A 12,117-nucleotide genomic window follows, 5' to 3' on the forward strand; every position below is an offset into this window, starting at 1 on the left:
TTAATTTAGCGTCAAGAGCCAGGAGTTGGATTCCTATTCTGTACACTGCCAGCTAGGTTTGAATCCCATGTGACTCTCTACCGGCTAGGAGACCTCATTACCTCTCCTTCCCCATCTGTGAAATAGACCTAAGACCTACTCTGCCACTTTCTAGGGCTCATGGGAGCATTGGGCAAGATACTCTGTATGATAGAGTGTTTGATGGGTTGAGTTAAACTTGCTTGAGTTGAATAAGCACTTGATCTTTTTCATCCTTAAGCCTCAGTAAGGGGGGAGCTTTATGATCTATAACTGCAGCTTAATATCAGGCTATTTGCCACCACCAACTCCATGGTGCCACTGAACAGGCTTATAATATATAGGGAGCTGGTGGCAGCCACCCTTCACTGGGGCCAGCCTCACCTAGCAGCAGGGAGACAACTTCACGTGTGGGATGATGTGAGCAACCCTGGGAGTGACGTCTCATTCCCAAAGATGACTTCCTGTGAACATGGTTTGGTTATCCATGTGGCTGTGTGTTATGTTGGAAATAGCGCTGGTCTAGGAGACAGAAGGCCATTTTCACATTCAGATTTCCTGCTTTTTCCCCTCCCTCCTTCCCTTCTTCCCTCCCTTCCTTTTTTCCTTCTCTTCTTCCTTCTTCCTTACCATTCCGACAACATCCACTACCAAAACCAGTGATCTCTCTCTCGTTTCTATCCTGTTTGAAATATTCGTAGCATTTGACACCATTTTCCCCTTGGAATTCTCTCTTTCCTTAGTATTTTATAAATTGCATGGCTCTTACCTGACGATTGGGGTTTTCTCCCTTTTCCTCTAATGACTCCTTCTCAAAAACCGGAGTCTACTTTACCACCTTCTTCTCTTTCGTTCACATTTATGCCCTAATTCAGTTGATTCATCCAACTCATATTTATGGAGCACCCGTCCGGTGGCCGCCACATGGAGGGATGCAGGAGGGAAAACAACACACGTGGTGCCTTGACTCGCGTGTCTTATGGTGTAAGGGGTAGCTGCTGTTTGGTCACGTCTATGCAGGGACAGGGAAGTGGGCGTGTGTCAGGAGCAGCCAGGAGATACCCTGAAGCCACTCTTGGGCATGATGGGGTGAGGGGGAGCAAGGCCAGGGAGGGGCTCCTGGAAGGGGACAGACATTAAGGAAAAGGTGTTAGATACATTCTGTTTGATCTGATGTAGGTTGACCATAACTCCAGTTGTAAATAGCCAGTAATCAGATCCCAGAGCAACGTGAGCACTCAGGAAACAGAATATTTGGGAATATAGTGGACAACCTGCCAGTGGGTAAGTTTATAAGATAAGTGACATCTTAAAAAGGCTGTTGGGAGGATAGCTCCAGTTTAGGTTGGTGATTGGAATAAATGTCCTTTTCTCTATTCATTATTTCGCTTGATTCTTTCCCTCATTCCACCCGTTTATTCACTTAGGCACCTTTTCACTCTTTACTCCCTGCCAGCTTCCTTGTATTCATCTGCTTCTCATTCTCCTTTTGACATGCGGATGGAGAGAGCAGATGCTTTCCTGGCCTGTCAGGGATAAAAGTGGGCCTTGCACCCATCGAGCCTCCACTCCCCGTGCAGGAGGAAGGGACTGGCTTCGTACCGCCAGCCCGCGTTGGGCTCACCCATTCTCGCCAAGACCTTCCTGAAGGGCGTTCCTTCTTCCGAAAGAAAACGGAAGCTCCTCAAAAGAGAAAACTAACCCCCTCAGAAGTCTACCTCCTGCAGGATGTGGGTACACCATCCCTGGTGGGATCAGCTCAGTGAAGGTTTATCTGCCGGGCTGGAGGCCGTTGCTTCGGAGGAGACATCCAGGAGCCTGGGAAGAGGGGCTGAAAACACCCTTCTATTTTGGGCCTAGGAAGCTGGGGATTTATTGCTCTCCCTGAGACAGGCTGGAGGCAGAAGTCTGGGGCAAGCCTGGGTGCCTTGTTGGCTACACCCTGGGGCTGGTGAATGTCTCGTGGTGGGAGCAGGGCAAGCCTGCACCTTGAACTGCTATAAATTTAATGGGCCAGCTCTGACCCACTGGCCAGGAAGCAGGCTCCAGCCAGGCCTGGGGGGGGGGGGGGGGCGGGCTGGGGAAGCTTTTGCTCAGGAGCACCCACCCCTGAGCCGGCCACCCCTCGGCGCCTGGGCTGAGCCAATGACCCCGACTTAATGAGACGGCGACGTGGGTGTCCAGGGCCAGCTCTCCCGCGGGCTGCTTCCCTTGGAGCCAAATCAATATTTATTAATGACCTGCACCCCACCCCCACCCCGGATGCGTCTGTCTCCACAGAGGGCCTCTGTTGCACCAGCCTGCCCAAGCCATTCATTAACCGCGGAGCCCAGCAGCCCGCGCGGCCGTGGAGGGGCTCACAGGGGCCAGCCCACCACGGAGGTATTTGCAAAGGTCATTAATGAGCTAATCTGATTTAACTTTTCAAAACAGAGGCCTGGGTCGCTGGGGTCAGTCTCTATTCCCAGCTTTGTGAGTGACGCTGGGTGGGAGGGGAGGGGCCTGTGACCCTCACTGAAGAAGAGAAAGGACATGTGAAGGTGTCTTGGAGGAACTGAGAACTTAGGTGTTAAATAGTTACCGCCCCCAAAGCCGGGGGGGCTCAGGGTAGAAGGTTGGGGAGGACCCAGGACTGTCCTGGGGATTTTCTTCAAGCCCCCCTAAATTAGCTTGTCATCTCCTTCCCCTCTCCAGGCAGGAGAACAGAAATCTAAAATCAAGGGCTCCCCACCCCCACAGCGCTGCAGCGCGCAAGCTGCGGAGTTCTGATACCGGCCCAGCCAGCTCTGTGATCTTGAACAAGTCGCTGCAGCTCTCTGAGCCTCAGTTGGCTCATCAGTAAAGCAGAAATAACCATGTCTACCCCCTGGGGCTACTCTGAGAATTCAAACAGGCAATGGAAGTAAAGCGCTTAGTGCAGCATCTGGTGTATGGGAAGGTCACGAAAAATGTAACTTCAAAGGAAAAAAAAGGTAACTGTAACTCTGGGGCTGGGAAAAATGCAAACAGCCCAGGTGTGGAGGATGGAGACTCGAGTATGAGCCCTGTCCCTGCCACCAGTGGCCTGTGGGACCTTACTTAACCAGACAAGTGTCCCTGGGATTTTTTTTTTTTTTGAGGGGTTCAAATGTAAAGATGAAACAGGTCTACCTACTGGGGTCAGTTGCTTCTCGTCCTAACCACCGAGCAGGTGAGGGCTTGGCTGCTGCACCTGTTTCACGGATGAGAAGCCGGGGACTCAGGAGTCAAGGCACTTTCTCAGTGGGAGAGATGGGTGGGAGAGAGGAAACTTGAATGCAGACCTTCTGGCTTCAGGTCCAGATGTCCAGGGTAAAGTGCAGGTACAGGTGTCAAGGCCGGGTCCTGATTTTGTCTGGGGTCCTCTGCTGCCTCCTGCCTTTAGTACTTGGGGTCCCCACCCTGTTTTGCTTCACAGCCCTGCTCAGCTGGGCCTCTTCCCCAGACAGTGAGCCACGGAGGGACCTTGATCCCCACCCATAACATCCAGAACTTGCCTCTCCTGGGTCTCAAGTCCTGAAGCCCTGCTTGTCGCTGCTTCCCAAGACCACAGCTGATCAACGACTTCTCTTAATCATCAAGCCCAGCCTGGGTCCTCTTTTCTACCACAGAGGACATGTACACTGTACCCAAGGGCCTCTGGGAGATGAGAGGCCTTGACCACATGTGAGGTCTGGGGAGGGGACGGGGGAGCTGATTCAAAGGTGGGACTGGGCTGCTGCGTGGAGAAAGTGTGTACAGGCGCATCCCCCCTTATCCCCTGCCCTTCTCTAATAATAATAACAAGCATGGCAGTGATAATAATACCAGATGCTCGTGAAGCACCTGCTCTGTGCCAAGCACTGTCCTGGTCATGCTTTAGCTTGTTTAATCCTCACATACTCTGAAGTACATACTACTATCATAGCCATTTTACAGATAGGAAACTGGGGAACGGAGACGTTAAGTAATTTGCACTCAGTCTCAAAGTCACAAAGCAGCAGAGATGAGATTTAGACACAGGCAGTGTGAGTAGCTGCCGAGCTTTGCCACTTCTCTGGCCCACTGTGTCCTGGGCCTTTTCTGGATGATGATGGGGCCCAGAAGCCCCCGGAGGCCCCTGGACTTGGATGAGCCCCCCACGGCCTTGCAGTCTCCTGATGAGGTCTCCCTGACGCGGTCCTGGGACTTTAAGCTGCTTCAACCTCTGTCTTCTCTTTGCCAAAACTCGAATCCTTTGAGTCTTTGCAACCCTCTCAAGTTCTCTGATTTATTTTTCCACCAAGAGGTCTGAACCAAGCCATGCGGGCCAACCACGTAGCGTTTTCCCTTTGGAGGAGAGAGAAAAAAAAATCAGCAAATGCTGAAAATACACTGGTTCTGCTGCCCTCTGGCGTTCAGTTGGGAGCTGGCCAGCGTGCCCAGCTCTGAACCGAGGTGGCGACAACGAGCGTTCTCTCTGGAGTAGAGCCTTGTTTCTTTGGTGAGAGAAAGGAACTTGGTGGGGGCCATGCACTTGGGGAGCTGAAGAAATGCAGTGGCTGTACTTCCAGAAACAAGCGAGGTATTGAGTGACTGGAAGTATATTTTCATGTGTCCTCTGGCCAGCTCAGCCCTCCACAGTTGGAATATGAAACCCAAAAGGGATTGCAGCAGCTAGTGAATCCAACAGCCTGCATTTTTTACAGGGGGAAACTGAGGCCCAAGATCAGAAAGCCTGTAAACATCAGAGCTGGATTGAGAAGGAGCTTCTGACTCCAGTTTCCCTTTTTCCCCCTCTTCCTCTTCCTCCTCCGCCCCCTCCTGGGATCCCCCTCGTTCCTTTCCTCCTCCTCCTCCTTCTTCATCATCATTAAACTCTTTCCCATCTGATTGAGCACTTACTGTGGGCCGGTCACTCTGCTAAGATGTGTCCCATTTCTTATAGCATTTAATGTATTCAGTGATGCAATAATATGGAAAGATAGTTTTAATCCATTTTGTGGCTAAAGGAACTAAGGCTCTGAGAGATAAAGTGGCCAGGTTCCTAGCCTTGCTGGAAGACTCTTTCCTCTGCTGCCTGCACTATGTTAAGGGCAGAGTAAAAAGAAAAACCATCCCTGGAGCTTGGAGCTGAACAATCCTAGCACAGGCATACTGCTCCTACTGTGGTTTGCTTTATTGTGCTTCACAGATACTGTGTTTTTTACAAAGGGAAGGTTTGTGGCAGCCCTGCATCGAGCAAGTCTGCTGGTGTTGTTTTTCCAATAGCATTTGCTCACTTCCTGTCTCTGTGTCCCAATATGGTAATTCTCACATTTCCACCTTTCTCATGAGAGTATTTGTCGTGATGCTCTGAGATCAGTGATCTTTGATGTTACTACTACAACTGGCCGCTGAGCATTTTTTAGCAATTAAGTATTTTTAAATTAAGGTATGTACATTGTTTTTTCAGACATGATGCTATTGCACACTTAATAGACTACAGTATAGTGTAAACATAACTTTTATATTTACTGAGAAACCCCAAAATTCACGTGGATCTCCTTACTGTGAGATTCTCTTTATTGCAGTGGTCTGGAACTGAGCCCTCAATATTTCTGACATGAGTCTGTATTTATGTGTACCAGGCACTGTTCTCAGCAAATCACACATATTAACTCTTTTCAACTTATGTTGTTCCTATAAAGTAGTACTTTATTATCCCCACTTTACTGATAGGAAGACTGAGGCACAAAGAGGTTTAATCATTTGTCCTGGGTGCCACAGAGGGTAAGTGCAGAGACTGCATGCAAGCCTAGGCTGTCTGGCTCTCTGTCTGTTATCCAGGCCCTTAACCATGGCCAGACTGTCTCTCCCTGAGACAAATAGGGAATCAGCTCTGGGCGAGGGACAGACTCCGGCTATTCCAGTCCCCTTGAGCCATGGCAGGGTTGTGTCCTGTCTCCAGGACTCTCGCCCTGTGATCTGGAGCAGAGGATGTTATATAAAACAGTATTCCCCATCCCTCTCCATCTCCTTGCACTGCTTTCTTCTTCAGGAACTTCCTGGCATTGTTATATATTTAAATTTATTTATTGTTTATTCCTTGTCACCCTCACTGGAATATAAGCAACACAGGAGTGAAGACCACTGTATTCACCCCTCAACGTCCAGTGCCTGGTAGTAGTAGGTGCTCAATCCATAACCATGGGAACTCCTTCGGCGGGGCTAAGGGTCCCCCAGGTCGGAAAGTGGTGCGGCAGGCTAGGGCTGGCTTGCCACGTCTCTAGGGGCAGCAGTCGTTGCCAGAATTATGCACACGTTTCTGGTAAAAGAGAGACTATGAATGAGTGGGGACGGGCTACCTTGCAAGTGAGGTGACAGGTGGTGATGCTCTAGAGAAACAGGCTTGGAGGAGATCCTGAGTCCTGGCTGACTACAATAGAGTATCCTTCCTCAGGTCCTTCCAAACCCACGTAGGGGATAGACCCCATTTTCAGTGCTGACAACAGAGGTCCATCATTCAAGGCAAGGCACTGGATTCAAGGAAAAAGAAAAGCTTGGGAAGAAATTAGTGACAAAGAGGGAAGTCAGGTCCCATGTTAGGTGAGCAGAACATGGTGTTGAGTCATCCCAGACTCCAAAGTCTAGCATTTGGGACCACGGAGGTCTGTGAAGAGACTTACCCTCCCTGTTCCCGAGTTTCCTCATCTGGAAAGTGGGGATAATAATAACCCCTACCTCATGGAGCTGTTATGAGAACTGGGTGAGGTGGACTATGTAAAGTGTTTAGGACAGCGCCTGGCGCAAGTGCTATATAAGCATCAGCTGGAATTACTACTGCAACATCGGCTCCTGTTATTACCACCATAGGGAGCCCACCTCGACAGGTGGGCTGGGCTTAGGGGCACGGAAACCTCCAGGTGGGAAACTGTAAAGACAATCAGGCAGTCAGGTTCCAGCCACCACCCCAACCACTGTGCTTCCCACCCCCATACCTGGCAGGAGGGATTTTGTACTCCAGACCTGAGACCACAGAGTCTGCTGGGTCCGAGTTTGAATCCTGAATCCACTATTTCCTATCAGTGTGTGTATTTGGGTTTGTCACTTAACCTCTCTGTACCTCAGTTTTCTCATTTATAATTTGCACCATCAATAGTGCAAATACTAAGTAAAGTATTTGGACTGACACTAAGGGTTAGTTTTTATTTTGGACATAGGAAGTAGAAAGCTTAGCATCTCCGATCTATGGAAATGAGGCTCTTTATAACTGCTATTCAGATAAGTGTCTTGTTTTAGTGGAATGCTGCTGGTTCCTGTCTGATGCTCTTCTGTGTGGACCATGGATAACAGTGCCCCAGTTTGGCCACTAGATGGTATGCATGTTCTTTCCTGCCACACCAGAGCAGGGGCAGAATCAGAAGAAACACGCCAGAGATGGAAAGCTACCTTTTATGGGCCAGACACTGAGCTGCACCCTTTGCCTACATTCTCATTGACTCCTCACAGAAGCCCCCAGGTTAGAGGAGATATTCCACCAAAATTGCTAAGCACAGTGCCTAGCATATGGTAAGGCCTCAAAAAATGTTTAGAATACCTCCTACTGTTGTTGCTGCTCTTCTCATTTCGACAGATTGGGACTGAGACACAGAGAAGACAAGCAGGCACTAAAGCTGAGGTTCTAAGGCAGACCCGATTGGCTGCAAGTTCAGCATCTTTTCCCCTAAACTTCCCTCCCTCCTTCCCCTCTATGCACCGAGAACTACAGTGCACTCTTGGTTCCTGACTTTGTAGAACTTACAGTCTAAAATATCCTAGTCTCTGTTTATTCTTAGGACGGTTCTGCTCCCAGTGTGTCTTCTTTCTTGAAGGCCACAGAGGTTTGGCTCTTCGCCCTGGGGTCCCTCTGTAAGACCCAGTCTTTGTGGGTCACACAACTTGGACCCCGTCTTCTCTCCCACTGTGCTGCTGCTTCAGAACCAGCCCACGGAGTTTTAGGTGCTGCAAGGCATCGTCAAATCCCAGACTTCCGGACTGCATTCATTCCATGTCACCAGTGACTTTGAAATTGGCTTTGGCATCAAAAGGTTTTGCTGGGGTTCCTGGGGGCCCTTGGGAGTGAGACACATGATAGGAAGATGGGGTCATGAGAGGAGAGCTCATGGACTCACCCGTGCTTGCAATAGAACAGCTCTGGTTTTACCTAATTTATATTCTGGAATGTATCTGGAACATATATTACATGAAATATTCTGCTGCTAAAGTAAACCATCAAAAACCACTCCACAGTGCCATGATAGGTGGAAAGAAGATGAATTTTGAGATACTTCCGAGAAAGTTTCCAGGAAAGAGAATATGTTTGGGAATGTGTTTTAAAATTAGTTTGCAAGGTACTAAGTGAAATAAGCCAGACAGGGAAAGAAAAAAAAGATAAATACTGTATGGTACCACTTATAAGTGGAATCTTCAAAAAGAAAAAAGGATAAACTCATAGGAACAGAGAGTAGATAACTGTTTGCCAGGGGCTTAAGGGCAGGGGAAATAGGAAGAGGTTGGTAAAAGGGTACAGACTTTCAACTGTAAGATGAATCAGATCTGAGGATCTAATGTAAAAGAGGGTGACTATAGTTGATAACACTGTATTGTGTTATTGAAATTTGCAAAGAGAGTAGAACCTTCCCCCCCAAAAGATAAATATGTAAGGTGATGGGTGTGTTAATTAACTGCATGCAAGGAATCCTTTCACAACATACATGTCTATCCAACCACCATGATGTATGCGTAACATATTAATATCTTAAATTTTTGTCAATTATACTTCAATAAAGTTGAATAAGCAAATAAATAAACAAATAAAATTAGTTTCCAAGGAAAATGAGATTTGACTTTTGAACTGTAGGAATTTGGGGATTACCTGGGACCCCACTTGCTACCGCCATGGACTTGACTAATTGGGGCTGATCCCGTGCTTCTGATCTTGGGGAGGCCTTTGGCCGTGTCCTGCCAACCTGCTGCTCAGGACCTTGCTCTTTCTGTGTTGCAGTGCCCTGGTTCCCCAGAACCATTCAAGAGCTCGACAGATTTGCCAATCAGATTCTCAGCTACGGAGCAGAACTGGACGCAGACCACCCTGTGAGTCCAAGGGCCCCCTGAAGAGATCCTATCAGTTCCTCCCCTCCCCCACCCAACCCCCCCTGCTTTGGAGCAACGTGTCTCTGCTTGTACAGCAAACATTTATTGAGTCCCTGCTTAGACCTCTTCATCATCGTTGTCATGGTTATTATTGTTGAAGCAAATACAGGTCATCATCTGGAAGCTATTGTTGATACATCACGTATGTATGTAAGCGGTGTGTATACACACATGCACGGACACACACACATAGGTAAATCACCCTTGTTTCTGACTTCGTCCAACTACAGAGGTTTAAACCCAGTGCTTGAGAAATACTAAATTACCGACAGCTCTTCCAAGTACAGTGGGACAGCGGGGAGTGGTGACATTAGAACCGGACGTCAAAGCCTGAGAACAAGATGCTAGTCAGATAAGGAACCAAGAGGCTTTATGAGCTGAGGAGGCAGCATATGCAAAGGTTCAGAGCCCTGAAAGCATCTGGAATATTTGGGGAATGGCTGGCTGGTGTGTTAGGTGTCAGGGTGAGAGTGTCAGGAGATGAGGCTGAGAGGTGCGTTGTAGTTAGAATTTTAAAAATCCAACAGAGAACTCTGGCTGTGTCCTGCGTCCTTTAGTGTTTCTAAGTAAGGGGGATCTTATCGTTCCCCTTTTCTAGGGCGGAGGGCTCCAGGGAGGAGAAGCCTGTGGGTGAGAAATGCCTGCATCATGTGGACAGTCTCTTATTCCCTGCCAGAGCAAATTGCTCCTCCGTTTTTAAATGCTTTGGAAGCTGTTTTCCTTCACAGTGGTTCCTGTAACTTCCCAGGAGCACCTGCATTTATTTCATCAGGGCTGTTTTCTCCTCCTGGCTGTGTGGTCTTTACAGTTAAGCAAGTTATGAACTTGCTCTTCACAAAGGCTCGTTTCAGTATGCAAAGCAGATGTCTCCATTTTACAGCCAGATTCATCGAGGCCCGACAAGAGGAAGCGACTTTTCTAAGGTCCCGTGCTGAACTTTGGATCCTTCCACTGTTAGTACTCGCAGTGCCTGAGGACAAATGTCTAGCCGGTGGCAGAAATTCAGGCCCTTTCACAGAGACAAAAGAGAGCTATTTCAGGGATAGGCTGGCCTTTTAAAATACAAACAGTTGTTGCTTGTTCCGATTCAAATCGTAAACCCCTTAGAGTGGACTCAAAAATATAGAAAAGCATGAGGAAGGAACTGAAGATCATCTGTAATCTCAGTAATTTCTCTTTTTTCTCTTGGTACTATCCTGCATTTTTTCACACTGAGGAAGTGTCTTATAAACAGAAGCAAAAGTGAAGTCTCCCCCGCTCCTAGGCTTCGGGACAGAAAAAACAAAAATCACCTATGACACTGTCCAAAAATAATCAATATTTAATCTATTTTTTTATTTAGACATGAATATATATATTTTAAATGCAGTGCCATCACTTACGGACCAGCCCCCAAGAGCAAGCTTGTAGGTTTTCAGTCTTTCATTCTGATGATAAGTGGGCAGCAAATCTTCCTGCCTGTGCATCTTTCTGTGAACTCCTCAGAGCTTCTTTGATTCTTACGTGTGAAGTTACGTAATCGAAGGATAGAAATTGGCTTTGAGTCTCTTCATAGCTATTACTTGGATTCCCTCTCCCTGCAGAAACCAGAGGGGAAGCTGGAGTGTTTGCATCCCTGTCCCACCTTCCTGGGGAGGATGCAGCCCAGTCCCGTCGGGCTGTTTTCTCCTCTTCCCCAGCTCCCTCCTGCTGCCTTGCCCCGTGTCCCTTCTGTTGGCCACGTGCCGGGGTCACTGGAGCAGGGGGCGAAGAGGCCAGTCCTCAGATACGGCCTGTTCCCACTCTTTACCACCGTGTCTCCTCGGAGGCCACGGGGGCTGGTCTTAAAACTCCCTGGCATTCACTGTCTTCACAGACCCAGCCCATGTCTTTGGCTCCCTGGCCTCTCCGTGTCATGCATTTTATCATAAAAATACAATTTATCAAGTACACTGTCCCCCCGACGGGGAGGCCAGGCTCTCTCTGTTCCTTCCTGTGGCTTCTCATCAGATCCCAGGAACTCATGGGCCAAGAACAGAGTAAACCCTCCAGGGTGCTTCCCCGCAGCCTCCAGATCCCACAGGGCCTGGCCTCACGGTGAGGAGTGGCTCGGGTGTTCTTCCCGTAAAGGACCCTCTGTTCCTCCTGGTCCCCTGGCGTTGAGGATGACCTTCTCCTGACCCCCTGCCCTGGCAGCACACGCTGACATTGCCCCAGCATCTCGCTTCAGGGCCTCCAAAACAGCCGCTTTGACATGTGAAGGATTGTTCCCCAAACGCAGGGGAAAGGACAGCTGCCTTTCAGCGTGTTGGCAAAGCAGGACCATGAAGCAGGGTGTAGCTGACCTGCCTTCTCTCCTCTGCGAGCAGTCTCCCGCCTTCCCTCCTTCCTTTCTTCCTTCCACAAACATGTATTGAGCAAATGACCTTCACAGCTCACATCTCTCGAGCATGGACTATACGCCAGGCACCGTGCTAAAGGCTTTACCCACATTTTCAACATTTAAATGTTATAACCATCCTAGGAGGATTGTATTTTCTCATTTTCAGAGGAGAAACCTCAGAGAGGGCTGTGTGGCCGCACGTGTATGTGAACAGTGTCCCAGGCCGTGTAGAGGAGAGAGGGTTGAAATGATTAATAAGACATGCTTCCTGCCCTCCAGGGGCCTTCTGTCGAGGGGGTAGAGCGGGGAGGGGTGTCCACTCTTCCCAAAGGGATGCCGGAGGGGACTGGGATACAGCTTGGCAGGAGGAATTCAAATGGGCCTGTGTGATTCCCATTTCTAAGATGGGCTCTACTTTCTCTGACCGTTTCCCAGCCTCTGAGCTTCTGTTCATGTCTTTTCCTTTCCCTGGGGTACTTTTCCTTATCCTCTCACTTCTTTCCCTGCTGGCAAACGTCTCTTCATCTTTTAAGACCCAAGTCACATATCTTGGCTTCCCTACAGCCTTCCCCCTACTTCTTTCCCCA

At 48.8% G+C, this 12,117-nt stretch overlaps 1 protein-coding gene across 1 annotated transcript in view; it reads left to right on the plus strand.

Moving 5' to 3' along the window:
• PAH (phenylalanine hydroxylase) overlaps nucleotides 1-12,117 on the plus strand; it is a 77,174-nt gene that overhangs the window by 31,626 nt on the left and 33,431 nt on the right. The window contains exon 4 of the mRNA XM_057741373.1: nucleotides 9,020-9,108. Within this exon, the coding sequence (XP_057597356.1) occupies nucleotides 9,020-9,108 (89 nt within the window). The remainder of the gene's footprint in view (nucleotides 1-9,019; nucleotides 9,109-12,117) is intronic.

The sequence above is a fragment of the Hippopotamus amphibius genome, chromosome 7 (assembly GCF_030028045.1).
Source record: "Hippopotamus amphibius kiboko isolate mHipAmp2 chromosome 7, mHipAmp2.hap2, whole genome shotgun sequence".
Classification (NCBI taxonomy): domain Eukaryota; kingdom Metazoa; phylum Chordata; class Mammalia; order Artiodactyla; family Hippopotamidae; genus Hippopotamus; species Hippopotamus amphibius.